The sequence below is a fragment of the Ipomoea triloba genome, chromosome 3 (assembly GCF_003576645.1).
Source record: "Ipomoea triloba cultivar NCNSP0323 chromosome 3, ASM357664v1".
In the NCBI taxonomy this organism is placed as follows: Eukaryota; Viridiplantae; Streptophyta; class Magnoliopsida; order Solanales; family Convolvulaceae; genus Ipomoea; species Ipomoea triloba.
The window spans coordinates 14,363,267-14,383,927 of NC_044918.1; the positions used below are offsets into that span (position 1 = coordinate 14,363,267).

Genomic DNA, 20,661 nt, shown 5'->3' on the forward strand with positions numbered 1-20,661 from the left:
TTTTTTTTTTTTTTTTTTTTTTTTTTTTTTTTTTGTCTGTATGTAATGAAATATTAACCCTAACCAAAGGCAAAAACTTGTATATGACCGTCTTTGAGATGGGCCGGATCTTTGATTGAAGAGGTCAAAGATTCGACATGTTTAATAGATTAAAATATGTAAGACGGTCTCACACAAATGTTACCTTTAACCAAAAGAACCAAAATTTTCGCTAAGAGAATAATTGAGAAACCAAATATTGACAAAATAATGACGAGGAATTCTATTACTCCCGGAACCAAATATGTCAGTTTTTTGTGATCAAGAAGCTTGTACTCACTACCTAAGCGGGTGCAGGAGATAAACTTTGCCTCTTTATCTAAACGGACTAAGGATCACAAAGAAGTAAACTAATTTAAGTTATCTGATTGGTTTAAGCTAAAAAGATCAATAGATTATTCTCTTTAAACTTGAAGCATTGCCGTAACTAAGCTAACGAACTTGACTAGGTTGTCCCGATATAACTAACAATACGTCATTTTCCCTGTCCATTGCAGGATTAGCAGTGATGGCAGTGATGCTGGTGACTACATGCCTCACTTCACTAGTCATCATCCTCTGCTGGCACAAACCTCCCATCCTCGCTCTCTGCTTCCTCCTCCTCTTCGGCTCCATCGAGCTTCTCTACTTCGCCGCCTCCCTCATCAAGTTCCTCGAAGGCGCCTGGCTCCCCATCCTCCTCTCCCTCTTCCTCCTCACCGTCATGTTCGTCTGGCACTACGCCACCATCAAAAAATACGAATTCGATCTCCAGAACAAAGTCTCCCTCGAATGGCTCCTCGCCCTAGGCCCCAGCCTCGGCATTTCTCGAGTCCCCGGAATCGGCCTGGTTTTCACCGATCTCACCTCCGGAATTCCCGCTAACTTTTCCCGGTTCGTAACTAACCTCCCCGCTTTTCACGGAATTCTGGTATTCGTCTGTATTAAATCGGTTCCGGTCCCGTTTGTCCCGCCCGCGGAACGGTATCTGGTCGGACGGGTGGGCCCCGCGTCTCACCGCTCGTATCGGTGTATTGTCCGGTACGGCTACCGGGATGTTCACCAGGACGTGGATTCATTCGAATCGGAGCTTGTGAGTATTCTCGCGGATTTTATCCGCTACGATTGGTACAAATCTCACGGCGTCATCGACGACGTCGACGGCGACGCGCCAGCCGGCGCGTCGCCGGCGGAATACCAGCTGGCCGTGATCGGAACCGTCGCGCTCTCCAGATCGCCGGCGTTCGACGCCGACGACGAAAGCGTACAGCCGGCGAGCGTTTCCGCGGGGTTCCCCACGGTGGAGAGCGTGACGGAGATGTTGCCGCCGCCGCCGCCTGCGGCGGCGGCGTCGGGGAAACGAGTTAGGTTTGCGGTGGACGAGGAATCTGCTTCGGAGGTGGATTCGCGGTCGGAAATGGAGATTCAGATGCAATCGGAGCTGGAAGAGCTTTACGCGGCGCAACAGGCGGGCATAGCATTCATTCTCGGACATTCGCACGTGAGAACGAAACAAGGATCGTCTCTTTTCAAACGATTGGCCATTAATTTCGGGTATAATTTTCTGAGGAGGAATTGCAGGGGCACAGATGTGTCGTTGAAGGTCCCGCCGGCGTCTCTTCTTGAAGTTGGGATGGTTTATGTTGTTTGAACTTTGAATACTAAAGATGAAATGTGGTTCTTTGTTTTGAGTGTTAAAGAGAATAGTGATACACTAGTATAGTGCCCGTGCATATAAAAATTGTTAAACTTATTGCCCAATTGTATGCAATAATAATAATTTAAATTATTATATTCACAAAACATAAGATAAAAAATTAAAAATTATATTTAAATTACAAATGGAACAAATAAAAAACAAACATGCAAATGGTAAACAATAAATATTCAAATACAACTTATATTATTAATAAGAACAATTTTTTACAATATTACAAATTATTGAAAACTTGATGATATACAACGTTAGTGGTTGATGTAGAAGTTGTACTTGAGTCGTTGGCAATCACTATTTAAAGACCATTTGGATTGTTAATTCGAGATGTAGCAACATACAACTGGCCATGTACCCGTGCAATGCACAGACTAAATATTAGTAATATTAATATTAAATTATATATGGTAATTAATATTGTTTTTATTAAATTAAAATTTAAAATACGAAAAATTTTAAAATTTATATTTTTCAGAGTTTAACCTTTAAACACCGATTTCTTTAGTAGCAAATTCACATGTAATAACGTTTAATCTTGACTTTCATTAATAATCATTGCATTTAATAGCATCAACGGGAACCATCTTCTTTGAAATTTAAATGACAATCTTGTATTATACATGCAGGGAATCAAACTTTTGATCCTTAGTTAGCACCATTCATTATCTAGGTTACAATAACACGATATGCTAACTTGGTGATTACCAATGGAATATACCAAGGGAATGGTCTATATTTCTTAACAACATGACCGGTGAATCCATTTTCAAGGTTAATTAATGGTTGTTCACAAAAATGTATTGAACTATTATTTGAACGAATTTTCAAGTAATCATTAAAATAATCAAATAGAACTATTATTTGATAAACATATTATATCCTCACCGTTAGTAACAACACTGCAAGGTGTACAAAATGATATTTAGACTACACCAAAAGTCATGTCCTTGATTTGTTTTATGAGCATAATTATTTATGGATGACGTTCTAACATTTTGACTACATGATTGATATATATATATGTATGTATGTATGATATATATATATATATATATATATGTATATATATATATATAAACTTATTTAACTTCATGTATTATGCATAAATTATTTGTTTTATGTATATTATTTATTTAACAACACAATAATACCTCTAATATACCAAAAAATTCAAGATTATTATAATAATATTTAACATATAATATATTACACAATTAAAGTAACAAAACTAATGAAAACCAAAATTCAATAAATACAAACAATATAATATAATAATTATGCTTAAATTTAATAATATGAATATTAGATAATTAAAGACCCAAAACTAATCAAAACCAAATATTGCGATTAATCAAATCTGGGGACCTAATAAACAACATCAAACTGCATAGCCTCAGCCTTCAGCCCTCACCATGACACACACACACACATATATATATATATACACACATATATATATACATACACATATACATATATATATTACACCGTATATGATCTTGAAGTTTTGAAGGTATAGCAAGTTTGGAAGAAGAAAAAAAAAATTCAAATCCAAAGGCTATGAGCAGTGAGTTGTGAGTTTTGAGCAAAATCTTGAAAACCAAGCTCTGCTCTGCATGTCTTATCATTTTAAATTTAGAACTTTAATGATTAATCAAATCCAAAAAAAAAACAACATCTCACTGCATATCTCTCTATATATAAAAGCCACAAACATGGTCCAAGTATTTTTCCCGCTCATTTGGAACGAAAATTTTAGCAAAGGGTATTGTCAAAAAAAAAAAGAAAGAAGGGATCTCATCGTTCCGAATTTTAAGGATACTATATTATGATGACTTTTGGATTTATCATATTATTAAATTTATGGCCTTTATTTATGGTGACTTTTAGATTTATTATAATTATTAAATTATTAAATGTTTGGTTACCCAATGAAAGCCTGGATATCCGAAACCATCTTTGAAATTCAAGCCTGTATAAAACCTCTCATCATGGCAGCTTTATGCCATTCTAAAAATTAATGCAGTGTTCGACACAGCGTATACACTACCGTGGCCGTACATTTCCAGTTGCTTCAATACTCAAGCAACAAGAAGATTTCAACAAGAAAAATCAATAATCAAGTTAGGCAACAAATTTCCAGACTCGAAGACAGAAAAATCATGGTTGAACAAGCAATAAGAAAATTTTCAGACTCAAAGAAAATTTCAACCCAGAAATCAAGGAGAGGAGACTGAAGTTCCTTGACAGTAGAGGCGACGGAGCAGGGGGCAGCCGTGGATGCAGGATATGGACGAGTGGTCTCTGGTCCGATGACGAACAAGGTTAGGGATTTGGAGATGAAGTTTTGGATAAACTGACCGGCGATTTGGAGATGGGATTTGGATCTCTGGTCATGAGCTGTGTTCCATTGGAGGTGAGCAGGCGAGGTCCGTTGGTCGCTGAGCATGCGAGCTGCCGAGCGGTGTTCTACGGGTTTGTCTTCGTCTTCACTTTGTTCGTTGTAAATCATATTTAGGAATTACTCGGATGAATTCAGAAGATAACTTACTTTTATGTGCACATATTTTTCCTCCGTATAAATATTTAAATTCCTTTTATGTGCAAATTATTTCTAATATAATTATTTTTATACTCCTTTTCTATAAATGTTTTTAATAAAAAAAATGAATAATGAAGCAAAAGGAAGATATAAATGATGTTTTCTTTGCTTCTCTGCTGAACGAAAAAAAGAAGAAAAATGGCGTTTCTACTCTTTTTCTGCCTGCTGCAGTGTTGCCCAATGAAATCAATTTTAAATTGAGAGTTGAAGTGAGATACAAATACAAGTGATGATATAAGTGGGTCTTGCGAAAAGAGAAAGAGAGGGAAAAGTTACAAAAAAATTGGCATTCCGCATGCATTGCTGTCTCCCAAACCTTTAGTTTCTTTCCATGCATTTAATATAATGGTTGGTTGAAGGTTTAATGGTTGTTCTTATGGAGTTTTTCAGGCTGTTTCATTGCATGCCGGAGAGCCCCTTGTGGGGCAGAATGAAGAACACGTGTGGTGAAAGTCAAACATTTTACAGGGCTCAATGTTGGGATTATTTTGTATAGAGTTTGGGAGGCGTGCTAATGGATTAAAATTTTTGAGCACAAATCATGGAATCTGGCATGTCTAATTACCTTTGATGGATGTTGTGCTGAAAATTTACTTTTTTTTTTTTGAAACCTGCTGGAAATTTACTTGGTGGTCGACAAAGCAAATTTATGGTTTTTGTGTTCATTTTCGAAGTGTTGATTTTTATGCTTAATATATATATGTTGTGTATATTTTATTATTTGTAGTAGTATATATATATATAAGTATATAACCCTTGTTTTTAATATTCGTCATGTATTTTCATCACACATACAATTCTGTCATTAATTTTTTTAAGAAAATAATTCACATTTTATAACGAGGTATTTAACATGTAATTTATTTTTTGTTCTCATTTTATACCTTTAACATTTATTACTTTTTAGTTTGCTTACATTTTAAAAATGAAATTAATTACAAGAAAATACGATCGATTTATTACGAGCATAAATTAAATAGTTACAATGTATTTATCGTGCATCACACGGGCAACTTACTAGTATATGTAATAATTAATCCACAGTACTGTGACATGGACTCAATGCCCATGACTACGTTGATTTAATAATTTAATAATTAATATAAAAATACAAATAATAATTAATAAAAAAATAAAATTAAAGCAAGAATGCAAGATGTAAGCTTCCAAGCCTCCTATGGAGAAATTGGTCGTCAAAACTATCAGTAAATCAACCCTCCATCACCATTTCTCCACCTGGGAATATAAAGCAAATGGGTGAATGTTTAAAAAAAAAAAAAAAAGAATATCGTATTATTCAACATTGATCCACATCTTCTTCCTCACTCACTCTCCCTCTTCTTCCTCCCTCTCGTCGAAAACACTCACCCGGACGCCACATGCCTCAGTATTCCGGGCGAAACTCCGGCATCCTTTCTTCCCTCTCACGGCCGTCGAGTTGGTGGGGATATAGCGGTCGGCGAGGCTGCGAGGTTGTAACTGGCGTGACCATCTCCTCGACGAAGCAGCTTACTTTTTTTCGTTGCTTATCCCCTCTGCGGTGAAGCTCCCTTCGATCTGGGCAATAAAAATGTAAGAGGTCCTTTATTACTTTATTATCTCTTTCTTTTCTTATTTTTAACATAAATAAAAGGTTGATAAATGTAAAAAAAAAAAAAAATTATAATAAAGGAAGTACTTACTATAAATCACCTCTTGTTTCCTGCTGTTTATGTCTCTTTGTGCTTAAATTCAAATGTGAGATTTATCACAGAGCATGTAGTATTTATAGGTTATTTTCTCCCAAAATTCAAATTCAAAAATATGAAATCATTATTTTTAGCACCTGCATGCTTTTAATGCACATACCTTGTAAAACTAAACANCATATTGGTAAATGATATAAATTTATTACCTTTTATTCAATGTATATGTCTTTATCTTTATTAGTCAAAAAGTATTTAATAGCATTGGAAAACAGAATATGCAAAACAACTAATATCAAGGCCCAAGTGTACATTAAACATGAAAAATCAGATTACTTCATCTATTAAGCTATTTATTTATTTATTTATTTTAAAAGGAAAAATATCCCCAAAATTTTGGGCGGGAATTTTTGGCTCTCTTCATTTTGCTTTTATATATATAGAGATAGAGATAGAGATAGAGATGTTATATATGTTATAGTAGTTAAAGGACTCTTCTTCCATGTGAAATCTCAACTATGAATCTTGGGAAATGTTGTCTTTTATTTCAATGTTATAACATGGAGAAGTTTGAAAATAACATCATATAATAAGTGATATGATTTATTGCACATTTATATTACCATGTTATTTTTTGATCCACAGCGTAAAATAACAATCACTATTTAAAAATGTGTTTTAATTCAATGTAAGCGCAATTCATTATTATGTGGATTAAATTAAATGTTGATATTCCTATTGACAAGGGAAGAGAAGATGGGTATTGGTTATGTTCTAAGAGATTAATTTGACAACTTTATTGCAACAAAAGGCATCATGTGGCTTGGATCCTTCTAGTCGAGTGAAGCTGAAGCTTTGGTAATACGTGAGGCATTGAGTTGGATTAAAGACAGGGATTTGGAGTATGTTATAGTCGAGTTAGACTCACTTCAGGCGATTAAAAGTTTTATGGACATTAGACTCTCCTAGTTTTAATGATATTTCTTCTCTTTTATTAAAAAAAAAAAAAAAGATTAGCAATCCTTTTCTCAAATTAACGTAATCAATAGATAGCCATCTTGTCCTCACTCAAAATCTTATGTAGAAGAGAAGTTGGGGGAGAGGGTCTTAGTCACCAGCAAACTCGGAGCACTTTAGAAGAAAACATTTACCAAAATATCAATATTTACATTTTGTTATGCATCACACACTCACACTAATCTCCTTTGACACTCTATAATCCATCGACAATCTTCCAATAAATTGATTACGAGACCATGATAATATGATATGTCTCTTCTCTCATCATCTATTTGGCCAAGTGGCTCAATATTATTTCTAATATATAGAATTATACACTAAAAATCTAACTCCCACATAAGTTGAAAATTTGTTAAAATTGTACCACAAATCATTAATGTAATATTTGCATTACAAAACGACTAAACGAATTATCACACTAATTTAAAATTTTAATGCATAAACGTACACAACTTAAGGCCAAATGAATTATTTATAAAAAAAAAGTCAAATGAATAAAGAAATATAAATAGTAACTCGAATAGTTAGGTAGATAAAACATGATTATCGTATTTGAATTTGCAAAAAATGTTTTATATTCTTCAAAAAATGAAAAAGAAAATTAAATAATTAAAAAAAAAAAAAACAATTGGACAATGCAGCTCAAATCTATCAAAGCATGCCACTGGAAACCCGTTTCTAATGAGGATCCATGGAAGTTTTGGTAGAGAAAGAGAAAAATCTTTAGGGCGTAAGAATTCCAAGGAGAGGTACAAGGGGAAGGCGATGAATATGGAGGCTAAAACTCCTCGATCACACGCAATCTTGTCGTGGTTCGTCACTGTTCACCCTCACGAAACCTCCGCTTTGATATCTTCCGCCTCCACTTTCTTCTTCGTAAGCCGCCCTTCATAGCTTCATAAGCCTCTGAATTTCAGTTTCAGTTTATTTCCAGATCGAAATTAGCATTAACACTCTGTAGAATTATGATTTTTCTGATTGATTTAGCTCATTCAATCTGATTTCAGCTTAAAGTTCAGTCAACGGCGGCATAGATGCGCGCCTGTATATAAATATATGATGATAACTAATTGAAAGCTCAATAATTAGCTAATGAAAGAAGGTTATGCATAAATTGTCTTTATTGTCTATGCAAAAAATGCTTACGTTTTTTGTGGGGGCGATTTGCAGATTCTAAGTGCGTATTTTGTAGTTCTTCCTTTACGTGATGATGGCGCAATGTCGTTAGGGTTAGAGAATCTACCAGGTTTATTTGTGGGATCGTTAGTTCTTACATTGGTTGCTGCCCCGCTTTCCACACTGATTTTCACATTGCCTAATCTTTCCAAAGCCAAGGTATAGAAACAGTGACTTGCTCAATTCTACCTTCAATGCTATGTTATGGAGTATGGATGCTATGACTTTACAAAATTTTTGTCTCGATTTACTTGCATTATATGATGACAATGACATTTCGGTTTGGAGTTTGTTAATTCGCTTGTTAATTCTAATTGCTGCTCCTTCAGGCTCTGGCCTTGTTACACAGGTTCTTTGCGATTTCTCTTTTTGTATTTTTTACCTTGTGGGTTTCTTCTACACCGGGAAGCTCAATTTTTCATCTCAAGGTGAGAACTAATGGAAAATAAAAGCTCTGCTTTGGTGATGAATTTTCGAGAGTTGTAGTGAATGATGTGGACTTTTGGTGTTCAGGGATTTCTCTCCATGTCCACTATAAAAGAGGAGTTGAAGGTCAATGTTGACCAAGCTAATCCTTCATCTTTGGCTGGGTGGGGCAACCATGGATGGTTTTACATCTCTGTGAGAATTGGCTTTTTCCTTTGGGTAAAATGCATTTTATTTCCATCATCCTCATTTCAAGTAAATTTATCCTTTTTTTTTTGCTGGAGGAGATTTGAGATTTAGTCCCAGAAAGGGAATTGTTGCTTACTTGTGGTATCTTTTTACAGGTTGCGCTGCTTAATCTTGTCACAATCTCCTCAACTTGGGCTAGAGTAATTGATGTGATGGATAGTGAGGTTAGAATGCTTCTATTTAGCGTCTATTCTTTTACTTTCCTTTCTACCTGCAATTCAATCTTTAATTTGTATCCCAAACCTTGGTGCTTTGGAAAATTATATAAGATTTGTTTAAGCATAAATGTAATCATCTTCATTTTCAGTCAGGTTCGAGATTGTTTGGGTTCATTGGTGCTGGTGCTACACTTGGCCAGCTTGTTGGTTCACTATTTGCCACGGGAATGGCTTGGTTAGGACCATGTATGTACGGCTTGTGCAACTTTTAAAGGCTGGATGTGCTTAATCTTTTACTTTGCTGAGTTTTCACCTGTTTTTATCCAATTTTCTCTTTTTAATATTTCTACCTTTTTCCTTGAAGATTTACTTCTTGTTGCGGCACTTCTCATGGAACTTGCTTCACAGTCGTCTAAGGGAATAAACAAAGATATCTCACATCTTCCTGAAGAACAAACTCCCATAAGGTTCAAATTCCATATCTATTTCTCTTTTTTTCGGTGGTTCCTCCCGAGTTCCACCGTCTCTCCTTTAATCTTCATCACATAAAATTTCTGTTCACCTAGTCCAAGTTTAGCAACCAGTTATTTATTTATTCAACGGTTAATGGTTCGCTAGGTTGAGACTCGAGAGCATCTTATCTGCATAGGATGCTTTCAAAATATATAGAGGCAAGACTTACACGGTTTTATTTGTTTTTGTTTCCTCGTTATCTAGGTTAGATGATACTGATCATGCTAATCAAACTGAGCCACCACCGAAAAATTCTTCTCCAAGATTGTCATCAACAGCAAAGCCTCAGCTCTGGGCTATATTAGATGGGATACGGCTTATTTTGTCGTCAACATATTTGCAATATGTTGCGTTATTTTTGTGGCTGGGTGCAGTTATCTCCTCTTTCTTCTACTTTCAGGTAAAGAAGGTTCTTCTTTGCGGTTTTGATATAAATAAATGTATCTATTTGTATGTACACAACTAAGTATTCTTTGAAAGCAAATCCTATGAAGGGGATTGTGGAAAAGTACAAGAAAAACAGCTAATCAGTGCCTAAATCAGACAAAAGGCATCATACATACATACTTACATGTATATATGTACATCGAGTAAAATTGAGTGAGTTGCTTAAGAATTTGCACACTTGTACTTATCAAAAAGTTACTCACTTGCTCTATTGTCTCTTAGTCTTCCGAAAATTTCGCTGTGATGCATGCATGTAAAATTATCATCTCAAGCTTACGTGGAAAATTATAAACTAGTGCTGCCTCACCTCACCCTTTCTTTTGCAGAAAGTGACTGTTATTGCGAAAACAGTTACAAATCCTGTCGGGAGAAGGAGGTTATTAGCTGAGATCAATAGCTTCATTGCTGTTTTTATCCTTATAGGACAACTTACATTAACGGTAATGCATTGCTGTCTCATTGAATTTCATAAAATATTTGCTTAGATGCCTTGATGATTAGTGCAAAGAAGTCAGTCAATTTTCCACTAGCGTGATGTTATGTTTGCTAATATGTATGAGCATTGCCAATAATAATACGGAGTACAAAGTAGTCTCTGAAGGCTGAAGCTAGTCAAATTGTAATCTTTAGTCTCATTTTGCTTTCGCTATATTCTTTTCATTACAGGGGCGCATCCTTACTGTTGCTGGGATTACTTTAGCCATTTGCTCATCTCCCTTTGTTGCGTGCATAAATTTAATTACATTGGCGATATGGCCTACATGGGTTCAAGTGGCCATATCTGAAACTCTTAGAAAGGTTCGTCTTTTCTCTTGACACTTCATTTTTGCCTTGTATTGTCCCTGATTTGCAGGGTACTGCTTTTCTAATGGAACCTGCTGGTTTACATCAGAGAAGCAAAAATTAAGGAATTATCTTTCGTGAAATTTGGACCTCACAACGTTTTTTAAAAATTTTAGGTCGTCAATTATGTAGTAACTAGGCCAGGACGGGAACTCCTTTTTACCGTTGTCTCACAGGAAGAGAAGTATAAAGCAAAGGTATGAAATAGTTATATGAATTCCTTTAATTGTTCTTTCTGCAGCATTATACTGATTATTCATGCTGTCAAATGAGTACAATGAGAAAACATGAGCACCTAGCAAAAAAATTCTATCAATGTAGATTTTAACGTTTTCTGCCACCAAATTTTAGAGACTTCATTCGTAGTTTCACATACCCCCGAGGCCAAGAATTGCAGCTTGCTTGTAATGCTATTGCACTGGCTTATGTTTTCACACGAACCATCTTGCCACAGGTATGCATAGATGTAATCGTTCAAAGGCTCGGGGACGCTACAGCAGCTGGCATGTACAAGCTACTATTTAGCACGCTAAATGGCAAAGTCTCAACAGTCTCTCTATATGCTCTGCCTGTATGTAAAACATTCCTACACTAAAATCTGTTCAGACATTTATATGCCAAAAGAAAGGAGCAGACTTGATTCTAGACCATATGAAATGAAATGGTCATTGAAACACTAACACTATCCTTTACTTGTTCTTCTCCATATCAGGTCTGCTTCTTGTGGATAATGACTGGTTTCCATTTAGGGCGCCGGCAAAAACAACTCTCAAGGCTACAATCATTTGCAGCAGTAGTTGAAATGGCTGGGAACTGATCCTTTTTCATCCTAGTGTAGAATTTGTAAGGAAATTATCTGTCATTTTTACAGATTTACCCACATGTTGAACAAAATCAGAAACAGATTCACCATAAAGGAGTGAAGTGTAATAGTCTTTGCTTTCTTTGTAGTTGACAGATGTAGAAATCTAGAGAGCATACCTTCTTACAATTACACAGTAAAAAGCAATTTACCCAGACTCCAGAACTATTCAAATCAAAATAGTTTCTTTATGATTTCATTTATATGCTCCAGATACATCAGAGTTTGTAATTTGACAGTCAGTATGCTGTCTGTCAATTCTTTTATTTCTTTATTTCTACAGTATAATTATTTTGAGTAAATCTAAACTTTTGCAGAACAGAATAATGCAATTTTTGGGTGTAACTGCAGTTTCCCAGGGGTTTGCTTCCACTCCTGTTAGCCTGCGACCATGGAAAAACATGTAAGCAACTTTAGTGAACAATGTAATAATAAAGCTCAAAAACAATCTATATACTTGTCATTATAAAGAAACACCTGTATGGCTGTATAGATTTCCTCAAGAATGTCGGAGAGCACGGACACGGTCTTGTATCAGTTTCCTTTCCCAATCTGCTATGCCCTCAAACGCATGGTCTGGAAGATTCTCGAAGGGCTCTTTCCAAGGGTCATTTTTAGCCAAATCATACGTGGCTCCGCGTATTGCTCTTTTGTTCGGTCCACAAGGCCTTTTCGAAGTGTGCGTCTCATATGCTGTAGTTAGCTGTTGAGTAACCAACAGAAGACATCAATAAATTGAAAATTCGGTATTATAGAAGAGAAGATCAGGGCCGACTGCTATAGAACATAGCTCTTACATCCATGTCGCAAAACCAGAACATGTAAGCAATTGCCACAGCGGGAGCCCTCCCCAATCCAGCCGTGCAATGTACATAGACTCGTCCTTTCTCTTCAGAAATGGCCCATTCCAATAACGAAACAGATTTCGGCAAACCGCTCCTCAAAGAATCCGGATCAAAATCTTTCGCCTGCAAGGGCGGTAACTAAAATGAGAATGTGGAATAATGCACGGGAAGGAAGAGGAACATGACATTAAGGGGCCGTCCAAAAAGGATTTCAATTTTCATGGAGTGGTTTTTCTCGGGATTAGCTTACAGGGCTTCTCATGTGATGAATTCCAAGTTCTTTGCATCTTTGTACTATAGATGGGAGATCTATTCCCCAATACTCAACATCTGTATCCTGTTGCAAGTTCAGAATATAGGCCACGTTCTGTTCCTCCCTCAAATGATCTATATCTTCGACTTTCTGAGGTTGAGAACCAACAATGAGATTTTCAGTTATCAATGTATAGTTCATGCCTGAAGCAAGGAACACGCTATTAGCATTGTAGATCGCAACAATCCATATAAACTGCACGCCACAACCTATTATCCATATACAGTAATGCACATTCGGAAATAACACTTTACAGTTACAAAGAAGCAGTCATGACTCGTATAGCCACAAATTCAACATCTAGACACCTTAACAGTTCATTTAGAAACCACATTTTTTTTAGTACTATTGACTCTGTTGCAATGTAGTATCTGTTCATAACTACTTTCTCAACCAAAATACCAAATGAAGCACAAAGAGCCAATATTGCCTCCACTGGTCAAACCCACCCCCTCCCTTGTGGGGGTGCAACCGGGTGCCACTAGACCACAAGATCTTTGACCATTTAGAAACCACATAGTAATTGCCATTGCTTCAAGACCCATCCTAAAATCTATTACAAAGAGGCCTCGGATGCAATACCACCGTGGAGATTTATACATCACATGATTGAATTCCACAAAGACAGAAAACCGAATCTATCACACTCAACGCCTTAGTACCAGCCTACCAGGAGAGTTGACTCGATCGAATTTTCAACTAATGAAATGAAGGCAGATGTAGAAGTCATCCACCATGTCTACATATTCCTCTTTACTTCTCCAAAAAGCTTGGCTAATAGAACCACAAACTCTCTGTCACGACTAGTCGACTACAGCGCATTCTTGATCAAAAAGTGTAATGAATGGTCCCAGATCCCTTTTCCTTTGCTAGCTGTCCATAGTTTACAACTTCATCTTAACATCTAATAACAAAGTTCCCATTTTTACATCAAACAGCTAGGCATCCCCTTACTAGAGGTCACTAGTAATGAAAGGCTCAGAAATATTCCATTCTATCTCAATTTCATATTCACTAGAATCAAAAAGGGTGTCACCTGGGCTAACCCAACCAAGTTGGTCAGATCGTTAACTCGTTAACCACAAGATTACAAATTCGATTTCATAGTGAAAGCAGTCTATTGGTCTTGGTTTGAGCGGATCAGCTCTGACAACCTAAAACTAGTTTAGCTCTTTTGATCCTTTGCTGACTAGGGTCCGGGGCAGGGTTTAACACCCTAATGGTTGCCAATTTCTCTCATCACTAGAAAACTGTGTCACCAAAAATTTCAATCCAAAAAAGAAAAAGGAAAAAGTATCACAAATTCGTTGAAAGTAGTAAAAAGGTAGTAAAAGAATCTAGAAGTACAAAAGCCTAGCAATAGCATAAGCAACAAAAAATGGTCCAATTCTCACAAAAAGCAATGGGAACTAAACCAAATATGAGGAAACAAAAAGCAAATCAGAGCCACAAGAGCAGCAAGATCAAGGCATTTCACAGTCTGAGGAAATAGCTATCAACAATGTGATGATGATAATAATGCTCAATTTGAATAAAGAAACCATCTTTACCAAAAATGGCAATACCAGAAATTAGTGATCTGAAGAAAATCACTGACCCAGATCATGGTGATACTCGTATGGGTTCCTCATCATCCTCTTCATGGCCACGTTGTACTCCTCCATTTTGTTCTTCCCCGAAACCCCTTTCCCAACTTCACTCCCACTCAATTTGGAAGAAATCTTGTTCCATTTGGAGGGCTGCCTCGCGACCCTGACAAGAATAGGCGCATAAATGGCATTGCTTTTGCTCAGAGGAGAGAAAATCAATGGATTCTCTTGTGAAGAAGTGATGAAACATGGAGCAATTGAATTGCCCAGATGTAGAGCTCCCATTTTTCTCAGGAATTCTGATGGGATTTCTGATTTCTCCACCACTTTTTTGTTATGGGTCACATGAACTGATGAACATTCATGCGGCAATTTCATGAATCGGGCCGCCGACTCCAATGGATATGGATTATGGACCAAAACTAAAAAGCCTAAACCCAAGCCTCCATAATAATAATTTAGTCATTTAGGGCTTTGATGAATTTAAAATATACTCCGTATAAAATTTCCCTCATAATAAAAAGGATTTTTTACAAAGTCCGAAAGAGTTCAATCTTTTGTAGGGGTGTCAGTGAACAAAATTTTCGATAAACTATTCGTCTTCGTGTTCGGTAAGCATTTGTTTTATATTTGTTTATTAAGATAAACGAATATAAATGAACAAATTTTAGAACTCGGGTCATAAACGAACAAAGTCTGAACAGTTTGTTCATGAGTTTGTTAACAAAGCGTTAATTCATGTTTGATTTGTTAACAATCCTAATTTTCGTTAGATAAAGTTTTATGTTCAAATTTTGTAAATAAATGCGTAGTATTCAACCAACAATTAGTGATTTTACTTGCACACTTGCACCAATTATTTGCACCAAAATTTTAGTAATTTACGAAAAAATTATATCTGATCCACTTAATTTAGATACGTTGCTGCAATTAGTTTTTAGTTCTTTCCCAAGCATCCATTCTCACCTGAGCGTACATATACATACATACATACATATATATATATATATATATATATTGTAAGTTGTAACTGGATGAATGGGGTGCCACATCAACGACCGACAAAGAACTGATTCTGTGGCCAACTCCTCGTTATCTCTTCCCAGTTTTAACTTGAAAAATCCTCATCAACAACAACTAACGAGAATCCTTCCAAACATTTCGGATATACACAACTTCACGTTACAAACACCACACACCACGTGTTCTTTCTTGCTCGAACCAAACACCACCACTCCCTTGCCTTATAAAGTTTGGTATCTTTCCTCAAAGAACATCACTTGTGCATATGTTTAGTGCCAATGTTCGGTTATTGTCCGATCCATTATTTGGATAACGACAATCATCCATAGTTTTAATTGCCTGTTTTGATTCCAACTGACTATATCGATTAAATTTGAGATAATTTTACTCACTAGGGATCAAATTTGAGACGTTTTTATGAATTACTTTTTGAATTAGACTAAGGTATATATAGTACTCGTTAAATTATTCACAGCTGAATCGGGTTAGGGTATTAAGGTGTTTGCTACTGTTTGAATCGAACTAGAGTATATATAATACCCGTTAAAGAATTCACAACTGAATCATATTAGGGTACTAGGGCATTCACTATTATATTGATAGAATCATACCCTGATCAATTGGATTAACGTATTATGGACATAACTAATACGTCGACTGTTATTTTTGACAGATGCGTAGTTATAAATGAATTTGAAATATCTTTACCAACAAACAATCCACTTGCAAGATTTGCTGAGTTCACTAAGATTGGAATGATTTGGAATGGGCAAGTTGATGAGGAGTTCAAATAGCTAGGGATGGTCCCTATTATATCTGAGTTTCAGATGAAGAGGGCTCCAATGGGCAATATATGGCAGATGAATTGATAGTGACTGCCATTAATGTAACCTACAACTCATCACTTGCATCTATTATTATTGTCACACATATATATTCCATAATTTGCATTTATGCATGTCAATTCCAAGCTTCATCAAGCTCTAGTTGATAATGTTGAGATCATGACTTCACTTATAGAGTTATAGCCAATAAAATAAATAAAATTAGAACGAAGATTATAATATTTTATGAAATTCAGTAATTTATATATAAACTCGACCTCGGATCTAATTTTAAACATATCCAAAATATTTAGTTTGAAGTACTCAAATAAGTCCTCCAACCCGTAGTCACTATCCAATGGTTTGTTGACAAGAACGTCGTAATAATATGCACATATATAGAGCATGTTTAGGTACAACCGCTTTCGTATTTGCTGCATTTTCCACAATGGTGATTACTACACAAAAATTTCCACAAGTCATAAGAATTACACCAACACATGTCAAGGTAAAGATGTGTATATACAATGTTGTAATAATGATAATAATATCCTAAAATTGATAATATAATATAAGCTACTCTCTCAGCTCTCTCCTAATAATCCTATCATTGTAACACTGTACTAAGGAATAAGGACAAAAGAAAGCTCCTAGGAAAGAAACATTGGTGACCCTTTACCTTAGCTTATCAATCATATCAACAAGAATTTTGTTTGGTTCATTAGCATCATATCCATCATTAAGCTACTTGACACCATTATCCAAATTCACATTATTGCTAATTGGCCCCTCAATTCTGCTGTATTTCCTCATCCACCCCGCAATCCAGTCCCACAAGTGCAAAATAATGAAAGTTCCGATCCCGCCGATCAGCCCGTAGGCGATGGAGTAAGTCAACGGCATCAAAATTAGGGTTATGAACGCCGGAATCGCCTGCCGCATGTCGCCCCACTCGATCTCCGTCACCGCCCGCATCATCAGAACGCCGACGAGTATCAGCGGCGGCCCCACCGCCCACGGCGGGATGGAGGCGAGCAGCGGCGTGAAGAAGAAGGCGAGGAAGAAGTACCAGGCGGCGGTCAACGCCGTCAGCCCCGTCCGGCCGCCTTCGCGGATTCCTGTCGAGGATTCGATGAACGCCGTCACCGGCGAGGTGCCGAGGAGCGATCCGATCACGATCGCCGACGCGTCGGACATGAACGCGAAGTATTGCCCCTCGAAATCGCCGTTGGAATCGGTGAATCCGGCGAATCGCGCCATGGAATAGAGAGTTCCGGTGGTGTCTAAAATGTCGACGTAGAGGAAAGTCACCAGAGCTTCCCAGAAGAATCCTTTTCCGATGCTCTTGAAGCTCAGAGCTCCGGCGGTGGTCTCGATTTTGTGAACATCGACGATTTTTTTGAAATACTGATACGCGGAATCCCCGGCGGGATTATCGGGGAAAGCCGTTACTCTGGTATGGCGAAACCACGATACGGCGGTTACGAAAATCACGCCGTAAATCATGGCGCCTTTTATGTTTTTAACTAAACAATACGCGATTATAACAAATCCTATAACTCCGAGCCAGAAAGTCGCGCTTTCCATTCGGCCATGCAAGCAGAGGATATCACCGGAGACGGTTCCGCCGGGGAGCAACGAAACGGTGCCGTTTACAGCGGTTGTGACCTGAGCTAGCGCCGCACGTGCGTCACGTGGACAGGCTCCGAGCGTGACGAGCGTGGAGGGGCTGAAACCGACGAGGCCGATGCCTTGATTGTTTTGCAGGCCGATAAAGGCTAAGAAAAGGCCAATGCCGGCGGAGGAGGAGATTCTGACGGGCTTGGGGACCATCTTCGCTAGGCGAGCGCGTAAACCGAACGCGGAGATCAGGAGGAATATGAGCCCTTCGATGAAAACGGCGGCGAGTGCGCTTTGATACGATAGATTGCCGGAGCCGTGGAAACCGACTACGGTGTACGCGAAATACGCGTTGGCGCCCATTCCGGGCGCTAATGCCAACGGCAAATTCGCGAACACGCCCATAATCACGCAGCCGATCAACGACGATGCCACGGTGGCCACGATCAGATCTTTCCGTGTTTTCTCGAGACAGGCGGAATAGCCGGGGTTTACGGGGTTGAACTTGCAGGACTCGTCGGGAGAGACAATTTGAGTGCAATTAGAGAGCGGAACAGTGGAATCGCCGGCGCAGAAGGCGAGGCAGTCGGAGACGGAACAGGTGCCGCCGGAATCGGACAATATGGAAGCGTTCACGGCGAGGATGTAAGCCATGGTGAGGAAAGTAGCAGTGCCGGCGCGTAGCTCGGTGGTGAAGGTGGTGTTTCGCTCCTTGAGTTTGAAACGTTTGCCAACTGGACTTCTCTCTACAAAGGAATTGAGACGCGACACCGGAGACCGTCCAGTGTTGGCCGCCGCCGCCGCCTGCGGCGGTAAACTCCCTGCCTCCACGTCCATTTTGATCTGAGTTGGAAAGCTATTGATCGCTCAGGTCTTTCTTGGAGGATGTAGCTTAAATCTTTTTGGGGTGTATTGCACTTAAATATGATGACCGGTTATTGTTTTATTATAAGACTATTTATTAAAAAAAAAAGTTTTTTTTTTCTTTTCTTTTCTTCTTTCCCTTGTGGCCTCTTTCCTAAATACTTGGACCGTGGTGAGTTCACTGGTTTTCTTTTTACCAGATGAGTTTTATTACATGTACTCTCAAATCCTACTCTTAGTCAATAATATAACTATATATAATGTAAAGCACATAAAATTTATTAGAGAAATTTAAGTTTTACATGACCATAAAAATAATTGGAAGATTTGATTTTTTTTTCCATTATTATTAAGCCTATTTATGTTGATGATGATGGTTGTGATGTGTATATGTATATGTTAATCTATTTTTTTGGTTACACTATCACTTGATCATTAATTATTGATAATGCCACATTTTGTAAGATTGAAATGTGAACACCATATCCGCATGCATATCCTTGCCATCAAGGTACTTAAACACTACATGGAAATCACGTTTGGAAAAATCTAAAAGGATATGCACCATTCAACCACACAAATTTAAAGCTAACTATTGATGAAATATATATTTAAATTTGATTTTAGCATTAATCAATAAGATAAGATTGAATATCATAAAGATTCTGATACCTCAACTAGTCTTTTTACATGTCAATTATTGTTGTTTAGGTACCCAAAAAAAAAATTATAAATTAAGATACATTGGGATGAGATGAAATTCATCAGCGAGCTGATTAGTCACTGTGTTCGATGGATTGGATAAGTACAAGAGATATCGGGTCCAATCCGAAGTATTACCGTAATAGTTAAAAAGTCAAAGGATTTAAGGCGATCAGAAGCCGAGAATTAATCCAAACACTTAGTATGAGAGCCTATGCATTTGTAGTTAATACAAGCAATTACTAGCTATTATTTTGGTTATTAGCTTAGTATATATACTTAATCATTGTAACAAGCAGGGGACAAGCTTTAAATTGGTTCTAAACACTTGAAACGATACAATCATCTATTTCATTGTCTGTCAATTACCTTTTAAGTCTTTCCGTTAAATTTTCAACTGTGCTTAATCCGATTAATCTTGTCACCTATAAAGGAGCGCAAGCACCACCCTAACAACATTAGTCTCAGTACGTTGTCTTAACCAGTTCAATGCTTTGTAATTGAAAATCGATTTGTTATTTTAGTACAATGTAGTTAAAAACACTCTAAAGCTACTCACCAAATAAGCTTTACATCATTCCCAATTGCAATTAAGTAGGAGTAAGAAACAAGAAACTATTCAAATTTTTAAGACTTCCTTTTACGTGACTAATTCATGATAACTAGTTTGATTCCTAATGAAACAGGTTTGGCTGTTCAATTTATGAATCATGGTATGTTGTCGGACGACCAATTAATTATATTATTCCTACCTGCGACTAATTAACGTATGATTTTCCAATTTTCAATTTTGTTTAGTTGTTAATTACTATTAATTAACATGTGAAATTAGATTCCTTATCGGAGGAAGGGAATCTCACTGTAATCTAAAAGAATCTCAATGCGTGGCCGTCTGTAACCAACATCTTATAATTGGTATTCCGCATAGATCCTCCCAGAAAAAAAGTGCTTTTATTAGAAAAAGAAAAGAAAAGAAAAAAGGGGAAAATTGTAATTTACACTCCTTACAAATATGTCAATTATCAATGTTATTCTTGAATTATTAGTGGTGTAAATGTTATCCCTTAATTTTTAAAACACGCGACATATATTGCCCTCCCCTGAATTATTAACGGTGTAAATGTAGTTACTCATCGTTTTCTTTGTTTGAAGACCACACTTTTTTCCT

At 37.1% G+C, this 20,661-nt stretch overlaps 4 protein-coding genes across 6 annotated transcripts in view; 2 read left to right on the plus strand and 2 right to left on the minus strand.

The window, feature by feature from the left end:
* The window catches only part of LOC116013687 (potassium transporter 2-like), a 5,949-nt gene extending 4,133 nt beyond the window's left edge, over positions 1–1,816 (plus strand). For all 3 annotated transcript variants that reach the window (XM_031253576.1, XM_031253574.1, XM_031253575.1), the window contains one exon: positions 537–1,816. In XM_031253576.1, coding sequence (XP_031109436.1) covers positions 537–1,669 — 1,133 coding nt within the window. In that variant the 3' untranslated portion in view covers positions 1,670–1,816. The remainder of the gene's footprint in view (positions 1–536) is intronic.
* A 5,862-nt stretch (positions 1,817–7,678) lies between these two features.
* LOC116013358 lies at positions 7,679–11,904 on the plus strand. The gene is made up of 13 exons (XM_031253050.1): positions 7,679–7,915; positions 8,210–8,374; positions 8,545–8,643; positions 8,729–8,860; positions 8,986–9,054; positions 9,198–9,294; positions 9,413–9,515; positions 9,766–9,961; positions 10,335–10,448; positions 10,675–10,806; positions 10,968–11,048; positions 11,306–11,422; positions 11,564–11,904. The coding sequence occupies exons 1-13, from the start codon at positions 7,721–7,723 to the stop codon at positions 11,666–11,668; spliced, it is 1,605 nt and encodes a 534-aa protein (XP_031108910.1). The 5' UTR covers positions 7,679–7,720; the 3' UTR covers positions 11,669–11,904.
* LOC116013359 (phosphoglucan phosphatase LSF2, chloroplastic) lies at positions 11,882–14,865 on the minus strand. The gene is made up of 5 exons (XM_031253051.1): positions 14,469–14,865; positions 12,809–13,014; positions 12,511–12,681; positions 12,191–12,416; positions 11,882–12,096 (listed from the first exon to the last, which is right to left on the minus strand). Exons 1-4 carry the CDS (start codon positions 14,836–14,838, stop codon positions 12,213–12,215), a joined length of 951 nt encoding a protein of 316 aa, XP_031108911.1. The 5' UTR covers positions 14,839–14,865; the 3' UTR covers positions 11,882–12,096; positions 12,191–12,212.
* A 1,881-nt stretch (positions 14,866–16,746) lies between these two features.
* Positions 16,747–18,865, minus strand: LOC116014073 (adenine/guanine permease AZG1-like). Its single transcript, XM_031254061.1, has one exon. It carries the CDS (start codon positions 18,762–18,764, stop codon positions 17,052–17,054), a length of 1,713 nt encoding a protein of 570 aa, XP_031109921.1. The 5' UTR covers positions 18,765–18,865; the 3' UTR covers positions 16,747–17,051.
* Between the last annotated feature and the right edge of the window lie 1,796 nt (positions 18,866–20,661).

Coding starts and splice junctions, on each gene's coding strand:
- LOC116013359 (XM_031253051.1), bottom strand. CDS start 14,838: ATGAAATTGCCGCATGAATGTTCATCAGTTCATGTGACCCATAACAAA. Junction 13,015..14,468: donor CGAGTATCACCATGATCTGG/GTCAGTGATTTT, acceptor TCCTTGCTTCAG/GCATGAACTATACATTGATA. Junction 12,682..12,808: donor TTCATCACATGAGAAGCCCT/GTAAGCTAATCC, acceptor CCGCCCTTGCAG/GCGAAAGATTTTGATCCGGA.
- LOC116014073 (XM_031254061.1), bottom strand. CDS start 18,764: ATGGACGTGGAGGCAGGGAGTTTACCGCCGCAGGCGGCGGCGGCGGCC.
- LOC116013358 (XM_031253050.1), top strand. CDS start 7,721: ATGAGGATCCATGGAAGTTTTGGTAGAGAAAGAGAAAAATCTTTAGGG. Junction 9,055..9,197: donor TTGATGTGATGGATAGTGAG/GTTAGAATGCTT, acceptor CTTCATTTTCAG/TCAGGTTCGAGATTGTTTGG. Junction 9,962..10,334: donor CCTCTTTCTTCTACTTTCAG/GTAAAGAAGGTT, acceptor TTTCTTTTGCAG/AAAGTGACTGTTATTGCGAA.